The 26238-nt window shown below is 39.1% G+C and overlaps 1 protein-coding gene across 3 annotated transcripts in view; it reads left to right on the top strand.

Moving 5' to 3' along the window:
* PolD1 (DNA polymerase delta) overlaps positions 1-26238 on the top strand; it is a 213130-nt gene that overhangs the window by 112336 nt on the left and 74556 nt on the right. For all 3 annotated transcript variants that reach the window (XM_067149778.2, XM_067149780.2, XM_067149779.2), the window contains 3 exons: positions 418-563; positions 16375-16474; positions 25189-25491. In XM_067149778.2, coding sequence (XP_067005879.2) covers positions 418-563; positions 16375-16474; positions 25189-25491 — 549 coding nt within the window. The remainder of the gene's footprint in view (positions 1-417; positions 564-16374; positions 16475-25188; positions 25492-26238) is intronic.

Raw genomic sequence — 26238 nt, 5'->3', positions numbered from 1 at the left:
ACGATGCTCGGAGATCTTCGGGGCCCGTCATCAACCGCTGGCCGCATTACTACGGAGATCTCCGGGGCCGGTCGTCAGTGTGTTAATAGCAAGATGACACGCATTAGATATCATAAGAATAAGATTTTACTAATTGTGTTCACTCTAATAGTGTATCTTTGCTTATATGTGTTGGTCCAATAAATTCTACCTCCTGCTCAAAATATAGTCATCATACATGACACATGCAAAAAAGCTAGTTTTTAAAATAGAGAAGAATATTATTTGCTATTATTTTAGTTTCTAGATCATATTATTAAGATCTTTACATTTAAGGAAAGTTTTCTTTTTAATATTGCTCAGTTTTAATTTCTTGCTTTTTGTGTAAACAGAGATAATGTGTGCTGAAGCTTATAATGCTTTCTTTTCTGTCAACAGAAATGGAGTGAATTTGTGCGGGAAGTGGATCCTGATATTTTCACAGGGTATAATATTAACAACTTTGATTTTCCTTATCTAATCAACCGAGCCAAGCATCTCAACGTTCGAAATTTTACCTTCTTGGGCCGAATGAAAGACATAAAGTAAGAACCTCCTCTTTCACCACAAAATTGTTTTGAAGCAGATTAATAATTTATTATCTCTCTCTTTCTCTCTCTCTCTTATAAATTTATTTTCAATACTATGATGATGGTCCTGATTGATAATTATTTAGAACTAATCATAATTCTTCTCTTGTTCTTTTCCACAAGAGAAAGATATGGAGGATATTGGAACTGTGTACTATCTTTTGAAATCATAAGTGTATTCTTGTTGAATAAGACTTGACAACTACAAAATTGAAGCAGTGCTTTACATCCAATACAATGGCCTCTAATTTAGCATAGAAATAAATTATGTGAATAAGTAAGTAAAAATAGGTCCAAAAACATGGCTGATTTAGCATAGAATTACAGTTAATGTCATTTTCAGTATTAATGTTGGTGGGTGATAGTTTATTGATCACGAGACGCAGGGGCGGTAAGTTCCATTCTCAGCAAGGATGGCAGACATTGGCTGTAGTGACAAGGATTCCTTCAATCATCTTGCATCTGCTTGCCTTGAAAATAGTTCTTATATCATCAAGAAAGATGCATTTGTTGGAGAGAACAACATTCTCATCCTACAAGAATCCATGCATGGCTGTCTTCCAACAACATCCAGACTCTCTTCCAAAAGTCCTGCCATGATCAGGGAGTTGCAACAGGGGCAGGATTGTGATATCTGGAAGCCTCTAGTGATGACATGGCACATAAGCAGTGGATGTGTGATAGATCATCTTGCCCGAGGATTGTGGTTGTAGAGCAATTCAGTTGCTGCGTCTGTGACACAACAGTACTGTTTGGGGTCCATTCTGCTTACTTCACATGGGAAATGGACTAGAAAAGATGGGACCAGGCTGAGTATCTCAGGTGGTAGAGCGCTGGTCCTTTGACTCCAAGTTGGCATGATCAATCTTGGCTCAGCCCAGGGTATTTGAAAGTGTTCGGATATGCCATCCTTATATTGCTAAATTTACTGGCACATAAAAGAACTCCTCCAGGACAAAATTCTGATGCCTCAGTGTCCCCAAAAATTGTATGAAAGTAGTTATTGTGATGTAAACCAGTACAATTATTATTATTATTATTATTATTATTATTATTATTATTATTATTATTATTATTATTATTTATTAATTAGCTGTTACCCACGGCTTCGTTTGCGAGGATTTTGTAATTTGATAAAAATTACTTGTTCCTCGGTACTGCACTAAGACATTATCTGTAAATCCGTACTCACTGAAAAATTGCATTTCATTTACCCCAGAACCTCTTTGTAAACCACGTTTGTGGCATTGTCTTTTGGGGCTAAGATAACCAGGCTACTGGCAGACCTAAATCTGGAACACAGGACATGGAACTGTATCTGTGAAAAACAGTCCTCTTTTATGTCGAAAAAAAAGTTTTCTTTATTTCTAAAGGAGATTCCGAATACCAAATTTTACGTCTGTAACATTTTAGTTTTTGAGATATAAGTATCCCCGTAAAGAGAATTCAACTCCTCCTTCACTTATTTTCGCCTCCAACTTAAGTTGATTTTCCTAAAACAAAAAGTACGTGTTTCTTTATTTTTAAAGGAGACTACAAATACCAGTTGTCACATCTGTAACATGTTATCTTTATGAGATATAATGTAGGTATACTCATTATAAAAACTGCCCCACTCCTTGGCTGAGTGGTCAGCATTGAGGTCTTCAGTTCACAGGGTTACGAGTTCAATTCCGGGCTAGGTCAGGGTTTTTAATCGCGTGTGATTAATTCTTCTGGCTCAGGGACAGATTGTTTGTGTTTGTCCCAACATTCTCCTCTTCATATTTACTCAACACACCACATTACCAACCACAACAAGAACACAATAGTAATTACATCCCTACACACACACACACACACACACACACACACACACACACACACACACACACACACACACACACAGTTGCTGTCAGGAAGGGCATCCAGCCATAAAACAGGGTCAAATCAACATGTGCGACGCAGTTCGTACCCACAACCCCACAAGTGTGGGTAAAGCGGTAGAGGAAGAAGCAGATACTCATTTTAAAAATTCACCTGCTTTTTTATTCTTTTCACCCCCTTAAGTGGATTTTCCAAAAAAAAAAGTGTGTTCATTTTTAAAGGGGATTCCAAGTACCAATTTTAACGTCTGTAACATCTTCATTTTCTGAGATATACTGTATGTATCCTCATGTGAATAATTCAACTCCTTCCTCACCTCTTTTCAGCCCCCAAGTGGATTTTCTGAAAACGAACATTTGTGTTCTTTTATTTTTAATGGGAATTGCAAATACCAGTTTTCATGTCTGTAACATGTTAGGTTTTCATGATATATTGTTGATAATTTTGCTGCTGTAGAATCCTGGAGCTGACGTTGCAATGGTTATGGCAGTTCATTACTTTATCCGATTCCTAGAGCAGGGGTAGTGTGGTGCCAATATCTCCGTAACTGTTGGTTTTAGGGCCTTAAAACATGGTTTCTGGGCCCGAAGGGCGTACCAAGTTTTGTTCTTCGTGTCAAGTGGATTAAATTGAGCTTTGTCTCGTCCTTGTACGACAAATTCGATATTTTGCCTATATTAGCCTATTATTTTTATATATTATCTCCCCCTCCCCCCTCGAATTGTTTTGAAAATAAAATACAGCCCATGTTACTCACTAGCAATGTAGCTTTCTATAGGTGAAGTAATTTTTAAAATCGGTTCTGTAGTTTTTGAGTCTATCCGTTACAAACAAATATACAAATTTTTCCTCTTTATAATATTGGTAGGATAGACTAGAAAAGGTGTCCTAAACATAGTCAACTTTATTACCAGTTGTATAGCCGCGTCCAAATATTACTACAATTGGAGTAAAACAAGTTAGGAATTATATTTTGGTACCTTTAACATAAGAACACTCCTGCAAAATTACTCGAAAGGAGAATGTCCATTGTAGGTAGAGAAGAAGTTATAATAATGACATAGCAGCACTTTCAGGAGACCCATCTTACTGAGGAAAAACTGATGAATGAATAAGGAACAAGATGCGCCTTTTTCTAGAAAGGAACGGCTACCAGTGAGCACCATGTTCATGGAATAGGCTTTGCAATCAAGAACAAATTCTCATGGACCTATCAGAGCCTCCTTCTGGGCAAAATGGCACCACTTCAACAGCAAACAACATACTCCAGTGATAGGCGCACGTAGCCCCACATTCAATTCTGATGATAACATCAAAGAAATATTGTATTCTCTTTTAGAATGTATCCTGATTTTTAATCCCAGACTAGGTAAGGACTACAAAGTATGGAAAGTTCCAATGGCAAGGAGGGAGTTAGAAATGAAAATTTCAGTGGTATTGGACTCCTCTCCAAATGTGCTGAACATGGATTGAAATTGCCAATACCATCTTCTCTCAAAAAGACTGCTTTGAAATATTGTGGCAGCATCTAAATCAAAGCACTACCATCTCATTGACTGTATAATTGCCCCTAAGGAAGACTTGCACATTGTTCTTCACTAAAGCAATGGCAAGAGCTGACGACTGTTGGACAGATCACAGACTTAATAGATGAATCATGCATATGCCATTGCCTACTCAGAGGGGGAAGCAACAAAACTGTAAGGACTCTTTTAATACTGAGACGTTTGAAGATTCAGAGAAAACCTTGCAGTGTGGAGAACTGATTCATCAGGCACTGCCAAAGAATTTAATGCAACACAGCACTGGGAGAGATGGAAACTGCTATTCAGGATGCCTGCAAGAAAACTGTGTGAGCTTGCATTCAGGAGATAGTTGGTTTGAACCCCACTGTCGGCAGCCCTGAAGATGGTTTTCTGTGATTTCCCATTTCACACCAGGCAAATGCTGGGTCTGCACCTTAATTAAGGCCACAGCATCTACTTTCCCACTCCTAGCCCTTTCCTATCCCATCGTTACCATATGACCTATCTGTGCTGTGGCGACATAAAGCAAATTGTAAAAAAAAAAAAAAAAAAAAAAAAAAAAAAAAAAACTGTGGGATATAAAAAACATCAGGACTGGTGACTTGACTGATTTGATGACAGTGTTAAAAAAATTGAAGCATTAATCACAGAGATAAGAAAAATAGGCCTTGCAATCATGAAGAAAAACATGAATACCCGGGATAAGAATGAAGCCTTTTGTCCTGCCAAAGCAAATGTCCAGTGAAAACCCCATGTATGAAAGAATGAATGGTGGACAACCAAAGCAAAGGAGTTGCAGTATCTGGCAGACAAAGATTCACAACATTTTTTCCAAGCAACAAAAGCTGTCTTATTGCCCGACCACTTTTGGTAGAAATCCACTCTGGTCCAGATTTAAGAGCATATTTTTCAAAGATATATACTTTGTTATAAATAAGTGGAAAGAGAACTATATTATATTTATAACATCATTTTGAATGTTTATAAATTAATTAAGGTGCAAAATTTCTCAATTTATTCACTTTCTTGAGAACTATGAAGCATAATTTGTTTCCTTAGTTTCAAAGTGGTGGACAGTTTGTAATGTTCAGCACCCAATAAAAGGAAACACCTGAAATGATTATGCTAACCCAATTAACAGCCCTGGTGATGCTAACATGTTAACATATGGCATAGCAACACCTCATACAATGGTGGTGAACTCTGTAATCAAACGTTCAGGCACTAAAGATATAATAGCCTTTTACCCATCGAAGAACATGAGTGCATAGACTCTATTGATTCTAAACACTAATGTCTTTAACCTAAATGAACGAGCTTCAGTTTGGTGTAGTTTGCTTGATAACATTACCACAGCATGAATTGGAAGGTATTGGTACTGTACTGCTTGTTGTTTAAAGGGGGCTAACATCTAAGTTCATCAGCCCATTGGTACTGTAAAACCCTACATTACAAACCCAGCTAATCCCTCGAAGTCCATAATTCTTCTGTGTAACAGTGCACAGATTGTTCCATCTATCACATTTAAAGGTTTTGTTACGCTCCAAGATCCAGCCAGGCTTTCCCGCAAGCAAGCACGCACATATTGTTGTAAAATACACTTTCATGCAAATCGCTTTACACTTTGAAACACATAGATACTGACAGAATATCATCATATCAGTTATCATCTATCTAAATCAAAGGTGGGTTTTTTTTCGAACAATACGAATAGGTTCATCCTTTCGAATTTGATAAATGTCTATGTTCAGCACCCAATGAAAGGAAAGAACACCTGAAATGGTTATGTTAACCCAATTAATGACCCTGGTGATGCTAACATGTTAACATGGCATAGCAGCACCTCATACAATGGTGGTGAACTCAGTACTCGAACGTTCAGCCACTAAAGACATTTGAAAATCATTACAATCTCAGACTTAAAATTATGTGTGCGCACTACTGTTATGTCATCAGCTTCAAAGTAGTCATAATGTATAATGCTAATCCACTTCTCTCTTAATGTTATTCCTTAGAAAACTTAAGAATAGTTGTATGGGAGGCACTGCCATAGTTCGACTTAAATTCGGTTCACATCATGATCAAAAGAGACATTCTCACATTACTGCATATGACTACAGATCCTAAGTGTTCCACTAACTCATATAAATACACTTGCACACTTATATTCTACAAATAAACTAATATTTATCGTCCACCTTCATGAAATTACACCGATTGCATGCGAAAACAGCAAACCACATTTCCAACATGACTGGCTACTCGATTCACCATCTTGGAACAATCGAGATTAGCATTAAGGTCCGAAGATTGGGGTTGGTCTTAGTTAAGACGTCAGGAAATCATTACAAATATCACGGGAAGGTAAGCAAACCACATGACAAGTCTGATCGAGCAGCTTGCCTACCCAACAGCATATGAAGATTATGATTCCTTTCTTAAAACAAATTTATATTATATACGAAGCGTGTTTTTTAAATAAGGTCCGTTTAGTTGTAGACGCTAGTAATTCGTGCGCATATCGCTACGAGCGCGTGCGTCATGTACCGGCATGCCTCGGGAACAACTATGCTCAGTTTCAGCTCTGTAGCTAACCTGTGCGGTTCTGTTCTGTGCTTTCAAAATGTTTAAGACTATCGACTCGCCCGCCGCGTGTGAGGCTCGGTCAGTGATACGGTTTTTGTCAGCAAGGAATCTGTCTGTTGCAGAAATTCATCGACAGATTTGCAAAGTGTACGGCGATACTGTTATGACTGAAAGCAAAGTGCGTAGGTGGGTACGACAATTCAAAGATGGTCGTGACAACGTCCATAATGAGGACCGCTCCGGTTGCCCTTCTTTGATTACAGATGATTTGGTGGCTTCAGTTGAAGCGAAGATTCGTGAGAACAGGCGCTTCACAATAACAGGTCTCTCAAACGAATTTCCTGATGTGTCGAGATCAGTGCTTTACAACATTGTTTCTGAACACCTAAAGTTTAGGAAACTGTGATCCCGTTGGGTCCCGAAACTCCTAACAGAGGACCACAAAAACCAAAGATTTGTGTGTGCAGTGAAGTTCTTGACTCGTTATGACGAAGAAGGTGGCGGCTTCTTGAGTCAGATCGTAACAGGAGACGAAACATGGGTTTCGCATATCACGCCCGAATCAAAGCAGCAGAGCATGGAATGGAGACACACACACTTGCCTGTAAAGGTGAAGGCCAAACAGACTCTGTCCCAGCGCAAAATCATGGCTTCAGTGTTTTGGGATAGGCATGGTGTTTTGTTGGTCGACTTCATGCAACGAGGAACCACTATCAATGCAGAAGCATACTGCCAAACCCTGAGAAAGCTACGCAGAGCAATTCAAAACAAAAGACGCGGCATGCTGACAAAGGGAGTTCTCCTTCTCCATGACAATGCAAGACCTCACACTGTAGGTCAGACCCGCGATTTATTGGACAGTTTTGGCTGGGAAGTTTTAGACCACCCACCCTACAGTCTTGCGCCGAACAATTACCATCTGTTCCTCCACCTCAAACATCACCTCAGTGGCAACCATTACAATGACGACGACGTGAAAACGGCAGTGAACTCTTGGTTATCGGAGCAGGCAGCAAGTTTCTATGAAGAGGGTATTTTAAAATTGGTTACGAGGTATGATAAGTGTTTGAACAAACTTGGCAACTATGTCGAAAAATTGAGTGAAGTACAGTGAAACTCTGTTAAGAAGTTTTTCAAGGGACTGCAAAAAAAAAACTTCTTAAGCAGGAAACTTCTTAAAAGGGGTAATGACCAAAAACTTATTCTGTACTTTGAAATACATGTGAAACACACAGCCAACAGATTTCCTTGTTTGTGAACAATACCGAAATAGGCTGATATATAAGAGCTGCTTACAGAAAGCCACAATATAAAAATTTGATTATCATGACAATATTTTTAGAGATAAAGTAAAATAATTGAACATACCATATTATAAATATATTTGATAAGAGAAGGGAACATATTAAGTTATATAAAAACGTTGCAAGGTTTGATTATTTTAGCAGGCAGAACCATGTCCTTCCACACTTCCCTTCCCTGCGAACTTACACTCTCTGCTTCGCAACAAATTGTTTTGTAAGCGAAAACCAAAAACCCCATGGCACTACAGCCCTTGAAGGGCCTTGGCCTACCAAGCGACCGCTGCTCAGCCCGAAGGCCTGCAGATTACGAGGTGCCGTGTGGTCAGCACGACGAATCCTCTCGGCCGTTATTCTTGGCTTTCTAGACCGGGGCCGATATCTCACCGTCAGATAGTTTCTCAATTCTAATCACGTAGGCTGAGTGGACCTCGAACCAGGTCCAGGTTAAAATCCCAGTCCTGGCCGGGAATCGAACCCGGGGCCTCCGTGTAAGAGGCAGGCACGCTACCCCTACACCACGGGGCCGGCTTTGTAAACGATGCTGGCTCGATTTTTAAAGCGTTCCAGCCACCCGCTCGACGCGGTAAAAGGTACCCTTAATTTGCATGAGGCTTTCTCCTGCACAATAGTCCCACTGAAAGGTATGTTTAAACTTCGCTGCTGTTTAAACCTTATTAGCAGAACTTGTTCTATTTCATCGTACTTTTCAGATTTAACTTCCTTACAATTTGCTGAAGTATTCCCTGCAGAAGCAGAGATCTCTTCTTTCTTCGCTATAATATCGTTCAAAGTAGACGGCGGCATCCCCAGCTCCTTTGCCAAAGCAACACGAGAAAGTGTAGATGACGCCACTTTCCTTATAATCTCCACTTTGTCTTTTATTGTTAGTGCCTTTCGCTTGATCTCTTTCCTCTGAGTTGCGCTCATTTTTACTTTTTTAAAAAAGCTTGTACGTTGATATTACAAGTACAAGTAACTTCACCTACTCCTATTCATACTAATTACGACGCTACACTATGCTTGGCAATCCGTAGCTTAGGCTTACAAGAAGCAAAGACAAGACGTGTACTTTCTGAAAATAAAGTTACTTTTTTTAAATAACCTTTCGTTGTGTACTTATTTTCAAACGGACCTTACTTAAAAAAACATGCCTGGTAATATTCAGATTTGGCCTACAATGGAACCTCGATTCTCCATTTCTGAAGGGACCGTGAAAAAAAATATGGGAAAACTGAAAATCAGAGAATGAATGAAAACATCACAATTTGGCAAAACATCACAAAGATGAAATATGTATAATTATAATCTTACAATCTTATAATCTTACAATCTTACAAACATTCCTAAACCAAACCAAACTACAGCCCTATGGGCCTTTGCCTGTTAAGCAACCGTTGTTCTGCCCGAAGGTCTGCATATTACAAGCTGACGCATGGTCATTGTGATGAATCCTCTTGACCGTTATTCCTGACTCTGTAGACCGGGGTCGCCATCTCACCATTAGATAGCTCCTCAATTAAAGGTAATCATGTAGGCTGAGTGGACCTGGAACCAGCCCTTATATCCAGGTAAAAATGCCTGACCTGGCCGGAAATCAAAACCGTGCCCTCCGCGTGGGAGGCTGGCAAGTTAGACCGTGGGACTGGCTTCAAACATTAATTACCGGTACACTAGTTAAAAATCTCGATACTTTGCATTCATTTTTACCTCTCGCATGAAAACTACTTTCAGTTGAGCAACTTCGATCAGCCAAACTCTTCAAAATATCTGATGATGCCCGACAAGTAGTTTTTAATTCTCTAATCTATTAAAATAAAGCACATTAGATACAAAAGCACCCAATATGATGGCAAAATCCATTCCATTCTGATTTGTTCACTGCTATACTGTTCGTTGTCAGATTCTGAAAATCTTGTACCGCATAAATTAGGCCTACGTCGACTTTTAAAGGTTATGTTGAACTCAAGAATATGGTTTTGAATGTAAGTATCGATTCTCAAAAGTTCTTGAATGAATTATATTCAGTTCTGCCTGTCACTGATCACAATCAAATTGGAAAGAGAAAATATATCAAAAGTCCAGAAATTATGGTTATTCATGACCTCGAACTGAGCTGGAAATTGTGCACTCACTGCACAAGACACTACGAGTGTGAAATGATACAAACTTTTTAAATGTAATGTGCACAAATAAAACAACTACTAGGGGGACTTTTGAACACAAAAACATAAAATTCTTATATTAGAAAGGAAAGACATCCATAGCGCTAGAATGAAAGAATACTGGGCTAAGAGGAAGAAAAGAGCTCACCAGAGTTAAGAACCACGTGGTCCATCGTAGGCCTAAACGAAGAAGAAGAAGAAGAAGAAGGAGCAAAACAGTAACAAGCAATCCCAAGACATCTTATGACTTTATGTATGTGAAGTATTTCCAAGGGTTCTCTAAGCAAAACCACCCGAATGTTATGCTAAGATGGTCCCTAATGATAGTTCACTACTGATTGCTTTTCCAGTAGAGTACTGCTCTAATTATCATAATGACAGGACGTTAACGCCACGATCAATAAATATGCTGTAGTCGTCATTTCGTGTTCTTGTTTCGATAACATAATCGTATATGATAACTTTGTGTTAAGAAGGAGCAGTTTTGATTTCTGCCTGAAAGCCCAGTGATTATACAGTGCTCTGAGGGAAGTGCCAAAAACCTGTTCGGTGATACAATCGGGGGGGGACGTAAATATCTAACCCTGGACATAATGTGGATGTTTTACAAGTACAGACATTTGACAAAACTCATTCTGTCTTCAGGCACAGCTGTCAAAATGCGCTCTGTCCCTTTCCAATTGTTGTGGCCACTCTCCACTTTATGATTTCTGAGGATTCTCTAAACAATATCACCCGAATGTTATGCTAAGATGGTTCCTTATGATAGTTTACTGCTGATTGCTTTTCCGGTAGAGTACTTGCTATCACAATGACAGGACGTTAACGCCAGAATCAATAAATATGCTTTAGCCGTCCTTTCGTGAGATACAGTTTATTGAAAACTGCTTGTTCGAGGATTTTAGCTTTGATGGGACTGAAATTTCTGGACGGTTGATCCAGAGAATCATTACTTTGAGGAACTGGTAATGCAGGATTTTTACAATGTGATTTAACTGGGATGCTCGCAGGACCATATAATTTGAAAGAATAATCTGGGAACGGATAATCAAGGTTCTACTGTACATCATTATATACAGTAGGATTCATTTTCTTGTAAACTAAAAAAACAAATTAAAACCAATTTTTTTTCTCTCCTAAACTTAGGTTGCACAGATTATTCATGTTATACAGGTGTAGTTTTTTTTTTTTTGCTAGGGGCTTTACATCGCACCGACACAGATAGGTCTTATGGCGACGATGGGATAGGAAAGGCCTAAGAGTTGGAAGGAAGCAGCCGTGGCTTTAATTAAGGTACAGCCCCAGCATTTGCCTGGTGTGAAAATGGGAAACCACGGAAAACCATCTTCAGGGCTGCCGATAGTGGGATTCGAACCTACTATCTCCCGGATGCAAGCTCACAGCCGCGTGCCTCTACGCGCACGGCCAACTCGCCCGGTATACAGTATTTTATAGACAGTGGGAAGTCTGGGGAGGGTCTATCCCATGTGTAACTTCTTGAAAACCACCATGAATATCTGATCATATCCTGAAACCATGGAGTGGACCCATTGTAAATAAATGAAAAAGTTCATTTTCAGAATACTATATTGTATGTATGTGGAGTTTTCAGCCTAAAGACCGGTTTGACCCTCAAAGCACATCAAGAATATTGTTTTCACAAATGTCTTTTGTTGCGTAACATTGCTTTTATGTGCGTACAAATGGAGCTAATTGATGAAAAGAATTATTTTATTTATAAATGTACTGAGAGGTTGAAATCTGAAAAATAGTTCATCTGGCAAAAGTGTCCAGAGATTAGACCATTTGTTGCATAAATTTTGTGTTACTTTTGGTAGGAGATATTTATGCAAACAATTGTTTTCATATATGGAAATTATGGTAATAGAGCAGTTTGTCTTTCTTCTGTAATGAAGATCGTGTCTTAAGAATCTTCATCTCCAAATCTCACAAAACTGGTTGCAAACTGTGTTAAATGTCTGTCAAGGAAAATCATATATTATTGCCTACTGTTTTTTTCTGCTGTATGGGATAAACATTCATAACATAGACCTATGAAATTATTTTGTCAGACTTTTGTTTCCACTAAAATAGTTGTTCATTCATTCTCACAAGGGAAGTATCAGGTAAGACAGGTCGAAACCTACCTTGAAATTTTTTTGACACAATCATTGTACTGTAAGAGGGTCTGTGGAGAATCGACCTGCAGTTTTAACTGCAAGGCTCCAAAATCGCACCTGGAATCTTGGTACGCAAGCATGACAGGTGGCACAGCTGGACATCCCTGATCCAGTTCGGAGTTGTGGTGTGACGGGGCTTTTATGCATGCAGTCTTTCAACCTGCTCTGAAGCTGTATTGTTTCACTCACCTGCCTGTCACTCACAAATGTATAGCAGAAATGACTGGTATAAATTGCGTGATGACAACACAAGTTTTTTGTACACCAAGCACAATGAATTAGAACTTCATCGTCGCACTGTTCTTCACATGTTTCTTTCTCCTTCTCCGAACAATATTTAGCGGGCACTACGAAATTGGGAGCTCACTCTCTTGTGTAATTCATTGGAATAAGATATATAATGGTTCAACCTTTTCAATACAAATAGAATTAGAAATGTAATGTTACATTCCTAGTTGATTACAAGTGGTACCGGTTTCGACCACTGTTCCGTGTCATCATCAGCCGATCACTTAAAATATAAAAATCAATGCACAGAAAAACATGAGTTGATGTATAAATCTTTCACCAGTTGCAGTTCATGAAGCACTATAACACTTCAGGGATTAGCACTGCGTGTTGAAATTTCCCAAAATCCTGAAGAAGTTGAGGATCAATCACACAAATGAAGCCAGGCGCAAGTTCTTGGAGAGCCGCAAAACGTGCTAACCGGCACTGTGCTTCCGAATGTTTGTGAAACTTGATGCGAACGCTGTTAGGTGTGAGATCGTACAATACAGTTTAGTATAATTCGTAAGTTACGATCTTCATTTCCGTGTTGACGTTTAACCAATAATGTAGAGTTTGAGGGATGTTCCACCATTCAACACATTGCAACAATTTATTAAATTATAAGAATACCGGTTTCAACTCCCATGGAGCCATCATCAGTTCTTGGTAAAAATTAACCAAGAACCAGAACTTTAAATACCAAGTAGTTTATCTTTAACTAGTTTAGTCAGGGGAAGGAGGACAGTCAAACCCATAAACGTTCTAGTAACTCCAATATTTCATATGGTTATAAGTGTTTTCATTTGAACGAGTGTGTTATCAAACAATACAAGTGTTCCCAGTGTTCCGTGTACATGAATGCGCAACGGTTTAGACTAGATCTATGTCTTTATACATTTTGCTTCATTGTGTATTTCATCCAATCTTTTTCAGTCAGAAACAGGACTGTCAAATCCAAGAATGCTCTTAGAGAGCCAAGTTTTCCAAACCATTATAAGTGTCCTTATTGTGTTTTGTAATTATTTTCAATCCAGTACATATAATCCAGTGTTCCGAGTTCTATGAACACTAGACTGTTAGAGCCAGAACTGGGAACTTTCTAAGCTCCAAGTTCTCCTTACCAAGTGTATGTTGCATTTCAAGGTTATATCTATCAACTCAGTGATGTATTTCAATGCAACCACCTATAGGTGCATGGATTTTTCGTTATGATGATTGTTATCAGATTTCCCTTAATTTAATTATTACCAAGAACTGGTGATGACTCCATGGGAGTCGAAACCGGTCTTCTTATAATTTAATAAATTGCTGCAATGTGTTGAATGGTGGAACATCCCTCAAACTCTACATTATTGTTTAGTATAATTGACAATAGAAATAAATATTAATACTTATAAAATCTCGTATGTCAGATTCTTGAAGTTCCTATTTCTATTTGTATTGAAAAGGTTGAATCATTGTATAATTATCTTCTTTCAATTTATTTGTGAACTCAGTTCAATAAAATTCTTTTCTTTAAAAAATTCATTGGAAACAAATATTTTATCATATCCCAAAATCGTGAAAACTGAAAATGCATGAAGGACTGCACTTTAAGGATTGTGTCTCTGTGGTGAACCTCAGCTTGAACATCATTATGCAAAATTAGAATTTCTGTTAATCTGCAGTAAAAAGATCTCCACTGCTGGAAGAAGAATTTGTTTAACAGTTGAATTATACCCGTGGTAACCTAGAGGAATCTGAAGCAGTTTGATTCTTTCGCATGGAGGGATGTCCTCATGACAAGGTGAACCACTGTATGTGGTCCACGGATCGAAAAGCAGGGCACAGTTGTCTTCAAAGAACGGAAAAAAGGCTTCTCTAAACCATATTTTCAGTTCCGTTTTCCCCACTTTTCCCGATTTTGTGGCAATGACAATGGTGTTATCTGCTTTAAACATTTTTTTTTTTAAACCAGAGAACCGAAGGTTCCAGTCGGCTCCTGCAGTACAGTAAATAATTTAGGGAACAAAGAACCGTACATACTGACTGTTGGTATTGTGGTGTATAAAAGTATTAGTATTAGTATTTGGGTTATCATGTGCGTGATTTTCTCACCTACAAGAGAAGAGTCCTTTTCGATCGCATTTGGCACTCTGATCATTGTTGTAAATAAAGAATGGGTTGTAACGGAGAATCATTCTCAAACCGTCTCTAGAAATTCTTCAGCCTTATTCTTTTGTTTTTTGTCCTGAATATGCAAACAGGATACACATTTCGTAATTTTCCTGCTCCCAGTTCTGTGTTGTTTCTTGAAACTGCTGATCCATGCATGAGAGGCGGAGAAATTCCTTTTTCGATAGATAGTTCACGTGCAGTTTCCAAAGGCCACAGTCGTAAATCTTCATCACTCACATTTCGCCTCCCCCTTCTTGCCTCCTGGAAACAGGAATAGAGTTTTTCTTACATGATCTTTTTATGTTCAGTCGGACTTGCTGACATACCCATATTTTCCAACTGCTTCTTCCACAAGTAAAGATATTGCTCCGACTTCAGTAAACCAAAATATTCGTGGATGTGTGAAAGTGATAATCGCTTTTTACCACCTTCTTTAAGCCAGAATTTTACAGCCCTCTTTTTTTCTGGCACACTTTTTATGTGACTTTGAATATAACCAGAATTGGACAATTGCATGGCAGCAGTCTCACTGGATTCCAGGGAGTCATATTCTAGTTTTGAACTGGGACTCGGAGCTTCGCTTGTGATCGACAGAAGGTTTTTACAAGCGGAACCACGTGAGACAGCTTCACTGTCTCTGCTGTGGAGTATGTTGCTTTCCTCTACAGTTATTTTCTATCAAATCCATCAGATATTGTCGCATTTCCTTTTCTTTGGAGCTAATTCTTCCTGAAAACAAAAATGCCTTTTCGTGGAAATAACTTGTTACAAACTCCGCTTAAATGAATAGGATTTAAAACGTCATCCTTCGAGGAACTCTATTTCACTGGCTTGCTTTCTTTAAAATAACCATCAAAACCGTTACGTTATTGCTGGATACAGTGAAGCACCTCACAGCTGACTAGCGTGTGTGGCTCTGCTTATCACTGGCCTTGGGTACGTCGGCCACGAGGGCTGCCCACTCCGGTCAACATGTACATGTACAGACCTCGTGCAACATCCCATTGATCTATAGGAGAGATTAAACACATGATTTCAGGGACTTGTCGTTAAAACTAGAGGCTGATTTTCTGCATGAGTGAACAGTAATTGTGTCAAGAAAATTTCAAGGTAGGTTTCGACCTGTCTTACCTGTTACTTCCCTTGTCAGTTGTAAGGGTTGTGTTGAAGGAAACTCAGTTTCAGGTCATGAAAAAGTTTAAAGCAAAAGGAGTGAACTTGCTACACAGGTTAACAATTATTGACTTTCAGCATTGTTGTGAACAGTGAATGATCCATATGCAGCAGTATATGGACAGAGAAGAGAGGTACTTATAAGGTGATCCATTGAAGTTGTAAAATTCTTGCAATCATATTTATATCAGTCTAGTTAATTAATAGCCACACCTCATATACAGTGTATTAATTGTGTGACAAAGCCATTTAAAAGTTCTCTTGTTCAATTTGCATAAAGTTACCTAATATCAGATCTTAAAATTTCCATTCCATATTGACTGCTCTCTTCCTTGGTACTGTTTTTTTTTCTTGCCGTAACCATATGTAGGCAGAATATGCAAGTGGATTCTGTATCAGAAATTTTCCTTATGACGCTAGTATCAATGCTAAGCATCCTGCTTACTATCTCCCTGATGAACTGTGTTACTGGTGTTATTCATGAGTAGCAACTTCATTTTTAAGTAAAAGATTGGTGTTATTATAGTCTTTTCCTATTACAGATCTGTGATTAAGGAACAAGTCCTTCAAAGCAAACAGATGGGTCGCCGAGAAAACAAGAGCATTAATGTGGAAGGGCGAGTTATCTTTGATTTGCTTTTGGTAAGTACATTCATTTATTCATTTACACCATTCATTCATTCATTCATTCGTTCATTCATTCATTCATTCATTCTACTAACAGAAGAATGGTGAAAAATGAAAATTAATTAGTTCTAATGAGTAATTAGGATTAGGAATACAAATTTAGAGGGATTGCTAAACTTATCATCATCGTCTTATCTCGTCCAGCTCCTGCCAGGTTGGGATCTTTATGACACTTTTCCATTTTCCTCTATCCAACCCCCTTTTTTAAGGCCGTGGCCTTAATCAAGGTACAGCCCCAGCATTTGCCTAGTGTGAAAATGGGAAACAACAGAAAACCATCTTGAGGGCTGCCGACAGTGGGATTCAAATCCACTATCTCCCGGATGCAAGCTCACAGCTGCGCGCCCCTAACTGCACGGCTAATTCGCCCAGTACCACCATTGTTTCTCCTTAACTGTGTTCCATTTCAGGTTTTTTCTATTTATACTATTCTTGTTAGTTTTCAATCACCTTAGTCTGGGTCTCCCTCTTTGTATCTTGGTCTTCATTAGAGATGGGAGTTACATATCGTAATGTGATACTGTATCCTAATCCATAACAGTAAGCTGTTCCAGAAATATTATGTTCCTCCGGAGACCCTATACAAAAGTAACTGTCTCAGCGAAACCAAAGGAAGGGTAGGGAGTTTCTGATTGGCTAACGGGTATTAGGAAGCATAGTAGCTCGCTGTAAGCGTGCACTACTGCGCAGGCGCGAGCGGTACTTTTGTAACAGTTTAGTTGCAGTACTGATATGCCTATCCTGTTACTTGCTGGTCGGTTACAGATATTCTTTAGTTATTCGAAGTGCTTTGTATTAGGCTTGCTGGCGGTAATTCATACAGTAGCGTAGTTCCTCGGAACAGTTACGCGTGGTCTTCCCACCTTACATCTCGAGTTTCACTCCGTGTTCTGGACAATGAGTGAATGGATGTATTACATCCGATACGATTTATGTGGACAAAAACTCAATTACAGGAAAACGGTTCTTAGAAATGCGTTGATGAAATAAGGTACCCAATAATAATAATAATAATAATAATAATAATAATAATAATTTTTAAAAATTAAAAGTTCTACCACTTAATTTAGTTCTGATAATGTACATGGTACTCAAATATCGGGTCCTGAAAAGCTATCGCAAGCCCCATCACGTGAATCTGTGCGTCCTGAAATTTCGTCATTGACTGCAACCTGTGAGGCAGTGCAGCAAAAGCTGCCAGCATAATTTTTACCAGTACAAAAGAGAAGGAGTGATATAGACCTACAGAGGAAAAGAAAGGGCGCTGGACACTGTTGTTTACCACATATCCGCAACCTTGTGTAAATGACAAAATACGATTTTGGAGCATTTTATACTGGATTTACGGAGCGAGTTGGCTACACAGTGTGTGTTACGTAGCTGTTTGCTTGTATTCAGGAGATAGTGGATTCGAACCCCACTGCTGGCAGTCCTCAAGATGGTTTTCGGTGGTTTCCCATTTTCACATCAAGCAAATGCTGGGACTGTTCCTCAGTTAAGGTTGACTCCATCCTAGTCCTGTCCTATCCTATCCCATCGTCACCATAAGATCGATCTATGTCGGTGCAACTTAACAAAACAAATAAAAATCTACTGGATTAAACTCGGCTTACGTCTTGCCTGGTAGGGCTATTTTCTCATGACCCATTCAGATGGCATCTGATGTGTTTATGCCACTCGTTTATCAACATGTTTTATAAAGTCTGGTCCTAATGTCTGTTTAACTACAGATCCTTCGACATCTACGAATGCTCATTGCAGCCACGGCACTTTTTATACATGAAGGTTTCGAAGTATTGGTTCTCGGAATGTAAATGGGTAATTGCAAACATTTTTCTAGGAATAGTTAAGAATGTGAGTGACGAGCTAGCGAAAGGGACTGTGGGAGAGAAGAAAGGGAGATGAAGATATAATATTGCTATTTATAAGTACTTACTAAAGTGCGGTTAGGGGCTGCAAGAGACAGCAGGTATAAGGAATGTTCCTTCCAAACGTTGACCTGCAACTTGTATTATGTTACTTTTATATCCTAATACTCCAACCTAATACTACAGTGCAACGGATACACAGGAACATAATACTGGAAAGTAACCACTTGTCCCATCCCTAGTCTTCATCGTCCGCTTAGATATCCTTCCCTCTCAAACCTCTTAACATGTCCAAATTTGTTATGCGCAATGTCCTGATCACCAAAGTTTATCCCTTTCCATTCTGTCATAAAGCTTTCCACTCCCATGTCCTTCCTGATGTCCTCATTTCGTACTCTGTCCTTTCTTGTCTCTCCTATCATATTAAAAGTTTTGTTTCATTGGCCTCGATTTCATTCTCTTACCTTTTTGTCTGTATCCAGGTCTTGGACAGTAGTACATCTTATACATAACCTAGTATTCAGTATTCGGAAGATAGTGGGTTCGAACCCCACTGTCGGCAGTCCTGAAGATGTTTTTCCGTGGTTTCCCATTTTCACACCAGACAAATGCTGGGGCTGTACCGTGATTAAGGCCACAGCCGCTTCCCTTCCACTCCTAGCCCTTTCCTGTCCCATTGTCGCCATAAGACCTATCTGTGTCAGTGTGACGTAAAGCAACTTGCAAAAAAATATACAGTAGAGTCCCGCTCATCCGACCTTCGCTTATCCAACATTCCGTGTTATCCGACACTGGTAGACTTAATTTGAACTTTTGGTGGAGACTAAATTCGGGGACACCCGGTGTGGAGGGTGCGACCGTGGGACAAGCACTGGCCTGACCGCTGGCGGTAGGACCGGTTTTTCTCTCAAGGACAGGTGCAGTGAGTCTTCAGTCATTGTTCATTATAGTATTAGTTGGGTGCGGATGTTATAGTTTTCATATCCTTTGTGAGTATGGCGAGTAAACGGAAGGAAGTGATTGTTTCTATGGAAGACAATTTGAGTGCATTAAAGAGACTGGACAAAGGGGAAACTCTTCAAAAAGTGGCTTCAGATTATGGTGTTGGACGTGTTATAGTGGGAAACTGGAAAAAAAGAGGGAAGAAATTGAAAAGTGGTGCTCTACCAGACCAACAAGTGATGCACTGAAAATTAGAAAAACAATGAAAAAATGTGAGTACGAAAAAGTAAGTGAAGCGCTATTTCTTTGGTTCACTCAACACCGGGAAAAGGGCCTGCCAATATCTGGCCCCATTCTGCAAGAAAAGGCAGTGTATTTCCAGAAGGAGTTTAATGAAGGGGACCCAAATTTTACTACCAATGCGGGGTGGCTTGATCGGTGGAAAAACGGTACGCCATTAGGCAGCTTAATATCTGTGGAGAAAAACTGTCAGCTAAATCCGATGAGGTTGTGAAATTTAAAAAGGAATTTCAAGAAATCTTTCTTGCTGAAGTATTAACCGGTGATCAGATTTTTGATTGTAATGAGACTGGGCTAAATTTCAAGATGCTGCCATCAAAAACTCTCGCAGCCCAAGCCGAGACATCTGCACCTGGTTACAAGCGTAGTAAGGAAAGAGTTACTGTTCTTGCCTGTAGTAATGTTACTGGGAACTTAAAAGAAAAATTGCTTATGAGTGGTAAATTGAAATAATAAATATGGTAGTTCAACTACAGATTACAACTACAGTTAAGTGACTTACATTCCACTTCGTCTGAATTTTACAGTGCCTACCCCCGTCATTTTTATATCGCCTCTTCAACTGATATTTTGTGGACTTGACCGTTAACTTCTTTCTTACTTATGCATTGTTTTTCGAGTTATAATCGGCTGATGATGACCCAGACTGGGGTCGAAACCGGTACCATTTCCACTTTTAATTAAATAAGAATGTAATCTCTACATCTCTTATTTACTTGTATTGAATAGGTTGAACTACCATATTTATTATTTCAATTTAACTGTGATACTTTTCAATATGGAACATGAAATTTCTTTCTTTAAATATATGATTGGTAAAGCAAAGAAGCCTAGGGCTTTTAAAAACATTTCTGTTAATGCTCTTCCAGTCCATTACATGAATCAGAAGGCTGCCTGGATGTCTGCTGACATCTTTAAAGACTGTTTTTTTACACAGTTTGTTCCAGATGTGGAAAAATTTCTAGCTTCGAACAATCTCCCTAGAAAAGCGCTTCTTCTACTAGACAACGCTCTATCATACCCAAACGAAGAGAAACTTAGAAATTGTGACGTCAAAGCCATGTTCCTCCTGCCTAACGTCACGTCATTATGCTAGCCAATGGACCAAGGTGTGCTGGAAACATTGAAGAGGAAATATCGGCGGAAACTCCTTTCATCCCTGATAGAAGAAATGGACAATGGCAATGACATGATAGAAAAGTTAAAACAAATCAACACGAAAGACGTCGCATATTGGATAGCGCAGTCTTGGTAAGAAGTTGAAACAACGACATTAGCTAAGTCTTGGAACATATTGAATTGCATTCCTGGCTGTGAGGATGCTACGACTGAAGATGCGAGTAAGTGGTGTGCACAAGATCAGGTGTTTGAACTAACTGACCCTGATATTATTGATTTTGTGAATGCTAATGGAAATGAGGATGATGATGATGAAGAACGAGGCATTGCAGAACAAGAGGAGAAAACTATGACTCACAGTGAAGGATTAAGTGCATTGGAAATGGCATTAACCTATGTTGAGCAACAGCCTGAAACAAGCGGAACGGAGGTGCTGACTTTTCGTCGATGGCGGGATCTCGCAGCAAGAAAACGTGGATCAGCAGGCAAGCAGACATTGTTGACAAGTTTCTTTTCGTAAGACATTTGGAATGCTTTTGTTCAATACTGCATGCACTGTACAATTGAACTGATAATGCAATATATAGAGTACCGTAAAACATATCATTGTTTTAGTACTAGAGTACAGCCTTCCTGTTTGTTTCAGTTCATTTTCAAAGTTGTTCTGCATTATCCGACATTTTCGGTGATCCAACATACTCCAGGTCCCATTTAGGTCGGATAATCGAGACTCTACTGTATATATATGTATATATATATATATATATATAACCTCTTTACACTTTATTGGTTCTTCCATACCACATTTCTCACCCACTGGTAAAATGCATTTCCCTGTTGAGTAATTTTACCGATCTCCATGTCCAGCCGTACATCCTGCATTAGTTCGCTTCCCAGGTACATAAAGTTCTCCACAATTTCAAAGTTTTGTCCCTTCATTTTTATTATTCCTTTCCCTTTCTCTTGTCAACACCATTTCATATTCTCTTCCACACTGATTATCATTCCATAATTTTCAATAATATCACTCAACAACAACATAAAACAAGATAAAAATGTTGTATCATGAGAGTAAAAGCAGTGTACAAGTGGGAAGTGGTGACTCTGAAACCTTTTATACAAAAAAAGGTCTCAAGCAAGGAAGTGCACTGTCGCCATTATTGTTTATTATATTGATGGATGAAATCATAAAACGTGTAAACAGAGTATCAGTAGTGATGAAGTGAATGCTTTGGTAGTTGCATATGATGTGGTGATTTGGGGAAAGGGAGAAAAGGAAGTACAAAGGAGACTCGACATTTGGAATGAAAATCTGAAGGAGTTTGGAATGGTAATTAGTAAAAAGAAAACTGTATCATGCACTGTGGAAAAGAGAGAAAGAGAAGTCAAGTGAACATAGACAGAAAACGGTTAGAGAATGTAGAACGGTTTACATATCTGGGTAGCATTATTCACGGAAATAATGAAATCAACCCTGAAATTAATTACAGACTAAGTAAAGGTACAACATTTTATCATCAAGTCAGAGAGCTTTTATGGGATGACAAAGTACCCAAGAGAACAAAATTAACATTATATAAACAGTATTTCGTACCAATTGTAACATACGGACTAGAAACACTGGTAACTAATAAGAGACAAGCTAGTAAGATCCAAGCAGTAGAAATGAAATTTTTAAGAACATCGGTTAAAAGACAAGAAGAGATAGAATTCAAAATATTAAAATCAGAGAAGAGCTAAATATAGAACCGTTAGTACAGAAGATACAGAAAGCAAGACTGAGATGGTTCGGACATGTAAAAAGAATGGGAAAGGAACGAGTCACAAAAAGGGAATTGGAAAGAGAAGTTAAGGGAAAGAGACCAGTTGGAAGGCCGAGAAGAAGGTGGATGGATCAGATTTGTAAGGACATACTTGAAGCTGGATTGGATGTGGCAGAAGTAATGGAGCAGGAAAAGTGGAAGGACAGAAAGGAGTGGAGGAGGCTTGCTAACCACACCTGGGCGACTGGAGTGGAACATTGATGATGATGATGATGATGATGATGATGATGATGATGATGATGATGGTGATGATGATGACCATTATCTGCAAACAGCATTACCCTGCTCCCTGTTTCTTCTACTTTCTGCCATTTTTCCCTATTCCATACTTGCCATGCTTTCTTATTTTTCACTGCTTCCTTTTCCCTCTCTTTCCACTATGGTGTGTGTCTATTACTCTTTCAGCTATTTTGCCACAAGCACTCTCTGCACAGCTTACAAATGCCTTCTTGAACAAGTCCCTTTCCACTTCCACACTCTCCACCTCAGTTTTGGGTATGTGTTGTTTTTTAATTTATATTTGAATTTTTCTTTTACTCTCATATCTTTCTTTTAATTTCCTTTCCTTTTTTTTTTTTTTTTTTTTTTTTTTTTTTTTTGCTACAACTACTCTATGGTCTCCATCAAAGGCTACTTCTAGCAAGACTGTTACCTAATAACTGTCTATGATTTAGTCTTTCCACCAAGAAGTAATCAATTACTGTCTTTGTCCATCTGTTTCCCCATCCATTTCTTGTAATATTATACTATTCTTCCTGAACCATGTATTGCCCACGCAACCTATTATTCACACAAAAATCCACCAATTTCTCTCCCTATTCATTCCTCTCTTCATATCCCAAAGGTCCAATTACTACTTCCATTGCTTTTCTGTCGCATCCCACCATTGCATTAAAATCTCTTTTGACAGTCACTTCCACATGCTGTATATCTCTTTACAGTATCTCCAGGAATTTTTCCATGTCATCATCTCTGCACCCAGTCTCTGCATTTCCTTTATTCCATTCTCTGTCCTTAACTGTATCTTTATTATTCTGTCTTATGTAGTCCAGTTTATCTATATACTTGTCTATGATCTTGTTGCTTATTATCCCTACTTCATTCTTTGCTGTATGTCCTCCACTCTAGTAGAAAATGTATCCCTTCCTTAACTTCTTTCCTCTTCTTCTGCATTTAACCTCACTCAATCCCATTCTCTTTCTCCATGAAATAAATGACCTTTTCTGACTCTCCAGTCAGTGACATGAGGTTAATTACTGCTACTTTCATAATGTTCTCTGCTGGTCGTCCACTTCTCACAGTTCCCGCTGCATAAGAGCTGCATATCACTTCTGGGAAATGCCCTAGCCTTTTTCGAGGTTGATTTAAAAGTGCCATTTTCATTTTAGGCTGTTATTACAATGGGTTCATTACTTCCAAAGGCATTTAAGAGCTACTGCCAGCAGGTAATCAGGCCTCTCCTAACATGGAGTACGATGCCTTTTGCAGCCTAACCTGGGGTTGGACGCTACTCGACTAATTCCATTGTCATTTCCTACACTGGGGGGACCATCACCCCACCTAAAGATTCTCATCCGCCCAAAGCCATTGGTCGCCTTAGGGAATCGGGTTGTTTACCGATCCTCATTATTGAGACACTTGCTGTACGTTGTACTCATTACCATAGCGGGATAACCATCCTGACGGAAATAGCTAATCTTTTGCATGCTAATTGTGGGATGATGTAATGTAGGTCTTTTGCTCTAGTATTGTATGAAAATACCTAAAAGGAGAAGATTGAGACACAGTATTCTTTTTATTGTCAGCTTATTTTGGTCAGCATTTAGGATTGGGCCATTTTTACAGCTGGGTGCCCTTCCTGACACCAACCCTATGTAAAGGGATGATTTTTTTTGTTTTTTCTAATGGCTTTACGTTGCACCGACACAGATAGGTCTTATGGCGACAATGGGATGGGAAAGGTCTGGGAGATGGAAGGAAGTGGCCATGGCCTTAATTAAGGTGTGAAAATGGGAAACCACGGAAAACCATCTTCAGGGCTGCCAACAGTGGGATTCGAACCCACTATCTCTCGGATGCCAGCTCACATTACATGTGATAATTGTATTGATTAGGTGGTCAAATTAATAAATTAACTTATTGTTATTCAATGCAAGCTCACAGCCTTGCGCCCCTAACCGCACGGCCAACTCTCCCGGTGTAAAGGGATGTATTCACTTTAGCGTGTTTCTGCAGTGGTTGGTAATGTAGTGTTTTTTATGTAGATGTAGAAGCCATGAAATTCACTACACGCAGGAAGTGCTAGGGCCAGCTGGGAATCAAACCCAGGGCCTTCTAAACCGAAGCTAGTACACTAACCATTCAGCCAAGGCGTTAGACAAGAGGGAGGCATGGTAATCCAGATATGATGTACTAGCAATTCTCTTAAAATGATGTATTATGACATTTTTATTTAATAAAAATAATAATGTAGTCTTTATAATTTTATTGGAGTGACATTTTATACATTTCTTCTTCCATTTTGAAAATATGTGTCCTTCATTTCACCTGTCTTGAATCTAGTATACAGATTCAAAAGCTATAATGTTTGATGAATGTATCTCCTATGTTGTTTCAGGTATTGGTTCGAGACTATAAGCTTCGGTCCTACACTCTAAATGCCGTGAGTTATCATTTCTTACAAGAACAGAAAGAAGATGTGCACCATAATATCATCACAGATTTACAGAATGGAACACCACAGACACGTCGAAGATTAGCTGTGTATTGTCTTAAGGATGCCTATCTGCCTCTGAGACTCCTAGACAAGCTTATGTGCATTATCAATTACATGGAAATGGCTCGTGTAACTGGTGTATCTTTGTCTAGTTTGTTGACACGTGGTCAGCAAATCAAAGTTGTGTCACAGTTGCTCAGAAAGGTAAGGGATCATTTTTTCATGTGCAGCATAGAAGTGCTCACCATTTCATCCTGTCTTCATACATTTTTAGTTCTTGAATATTTTCCTTGTTTTTATTTATTACAAAATCTTCTTGCAATAGTGGCTGGTTCCGCAAGGACAGAAAGTACCTAAAGAACAATCGACACAGGTAAAAAGATTAGGCCTACATAAGATAGCATTAAGTTACATAGGGAGAGGTATACAGTAAGTGGTAAAAAAAAAATGTTAAAAAAATGGGCCACAAAGAGACATGTCACCGGGCGAGTTGGCCGTGCGGTCAGGTGCACGCGGCTGTGCGCTTGCATTCGGGAGATAGTGGGTTCGAATCCCACTGTCGGCAGCCCTGAAGATGGTTTTCCGTGGTTTCCCATTTTCACACCAAGCAAATGCTGGGGCTGTACCTTAATTAAGGCCACGGCCGCTTCCTTCCAACTCCTAGTCCTTTCTTATCCCATTGTCGCCATAAGACCTATGTGTGTCGGTGCGACGTAAAGCAACTAGCAAAAAAAAAAAAAGAAAAACGCATGTCAAATATTTACCTGAGGTTCATAGCTATGGTTCCTGAAGATCATGACAGAATTCTTGATAAAAATCATTTTTCCTGATGGACTTGTGTAATTTTAACACAATGCGGGACCGGTCCTGAGAAAACTCTTGTTTGCCTGGCCGAGCGTTGCGGACCGGTCCCAAGTTATCTCGTGTTAGCAGCAGACTGAAGTTTAGTGC

Source organism: Anabrus simplex, chromosome 6 (assembly GCF_040414725.1).
Source record: "Anabrus simplex isolate iqAnaSimp1 chromosome 6, ASM4041472v1, whole genome shotgun sequence".
Classification (NCBI taxonomy): domain Eukaryota; kingdom Metazoa; phylum Arthropoda; class Insecta; order Orthoptera; family Tettigoniidae; genus Anabrus; species Anabrus simplex.
This window is presented reverse-complemented; position numbering and strand designations above follow the sequence as displayed.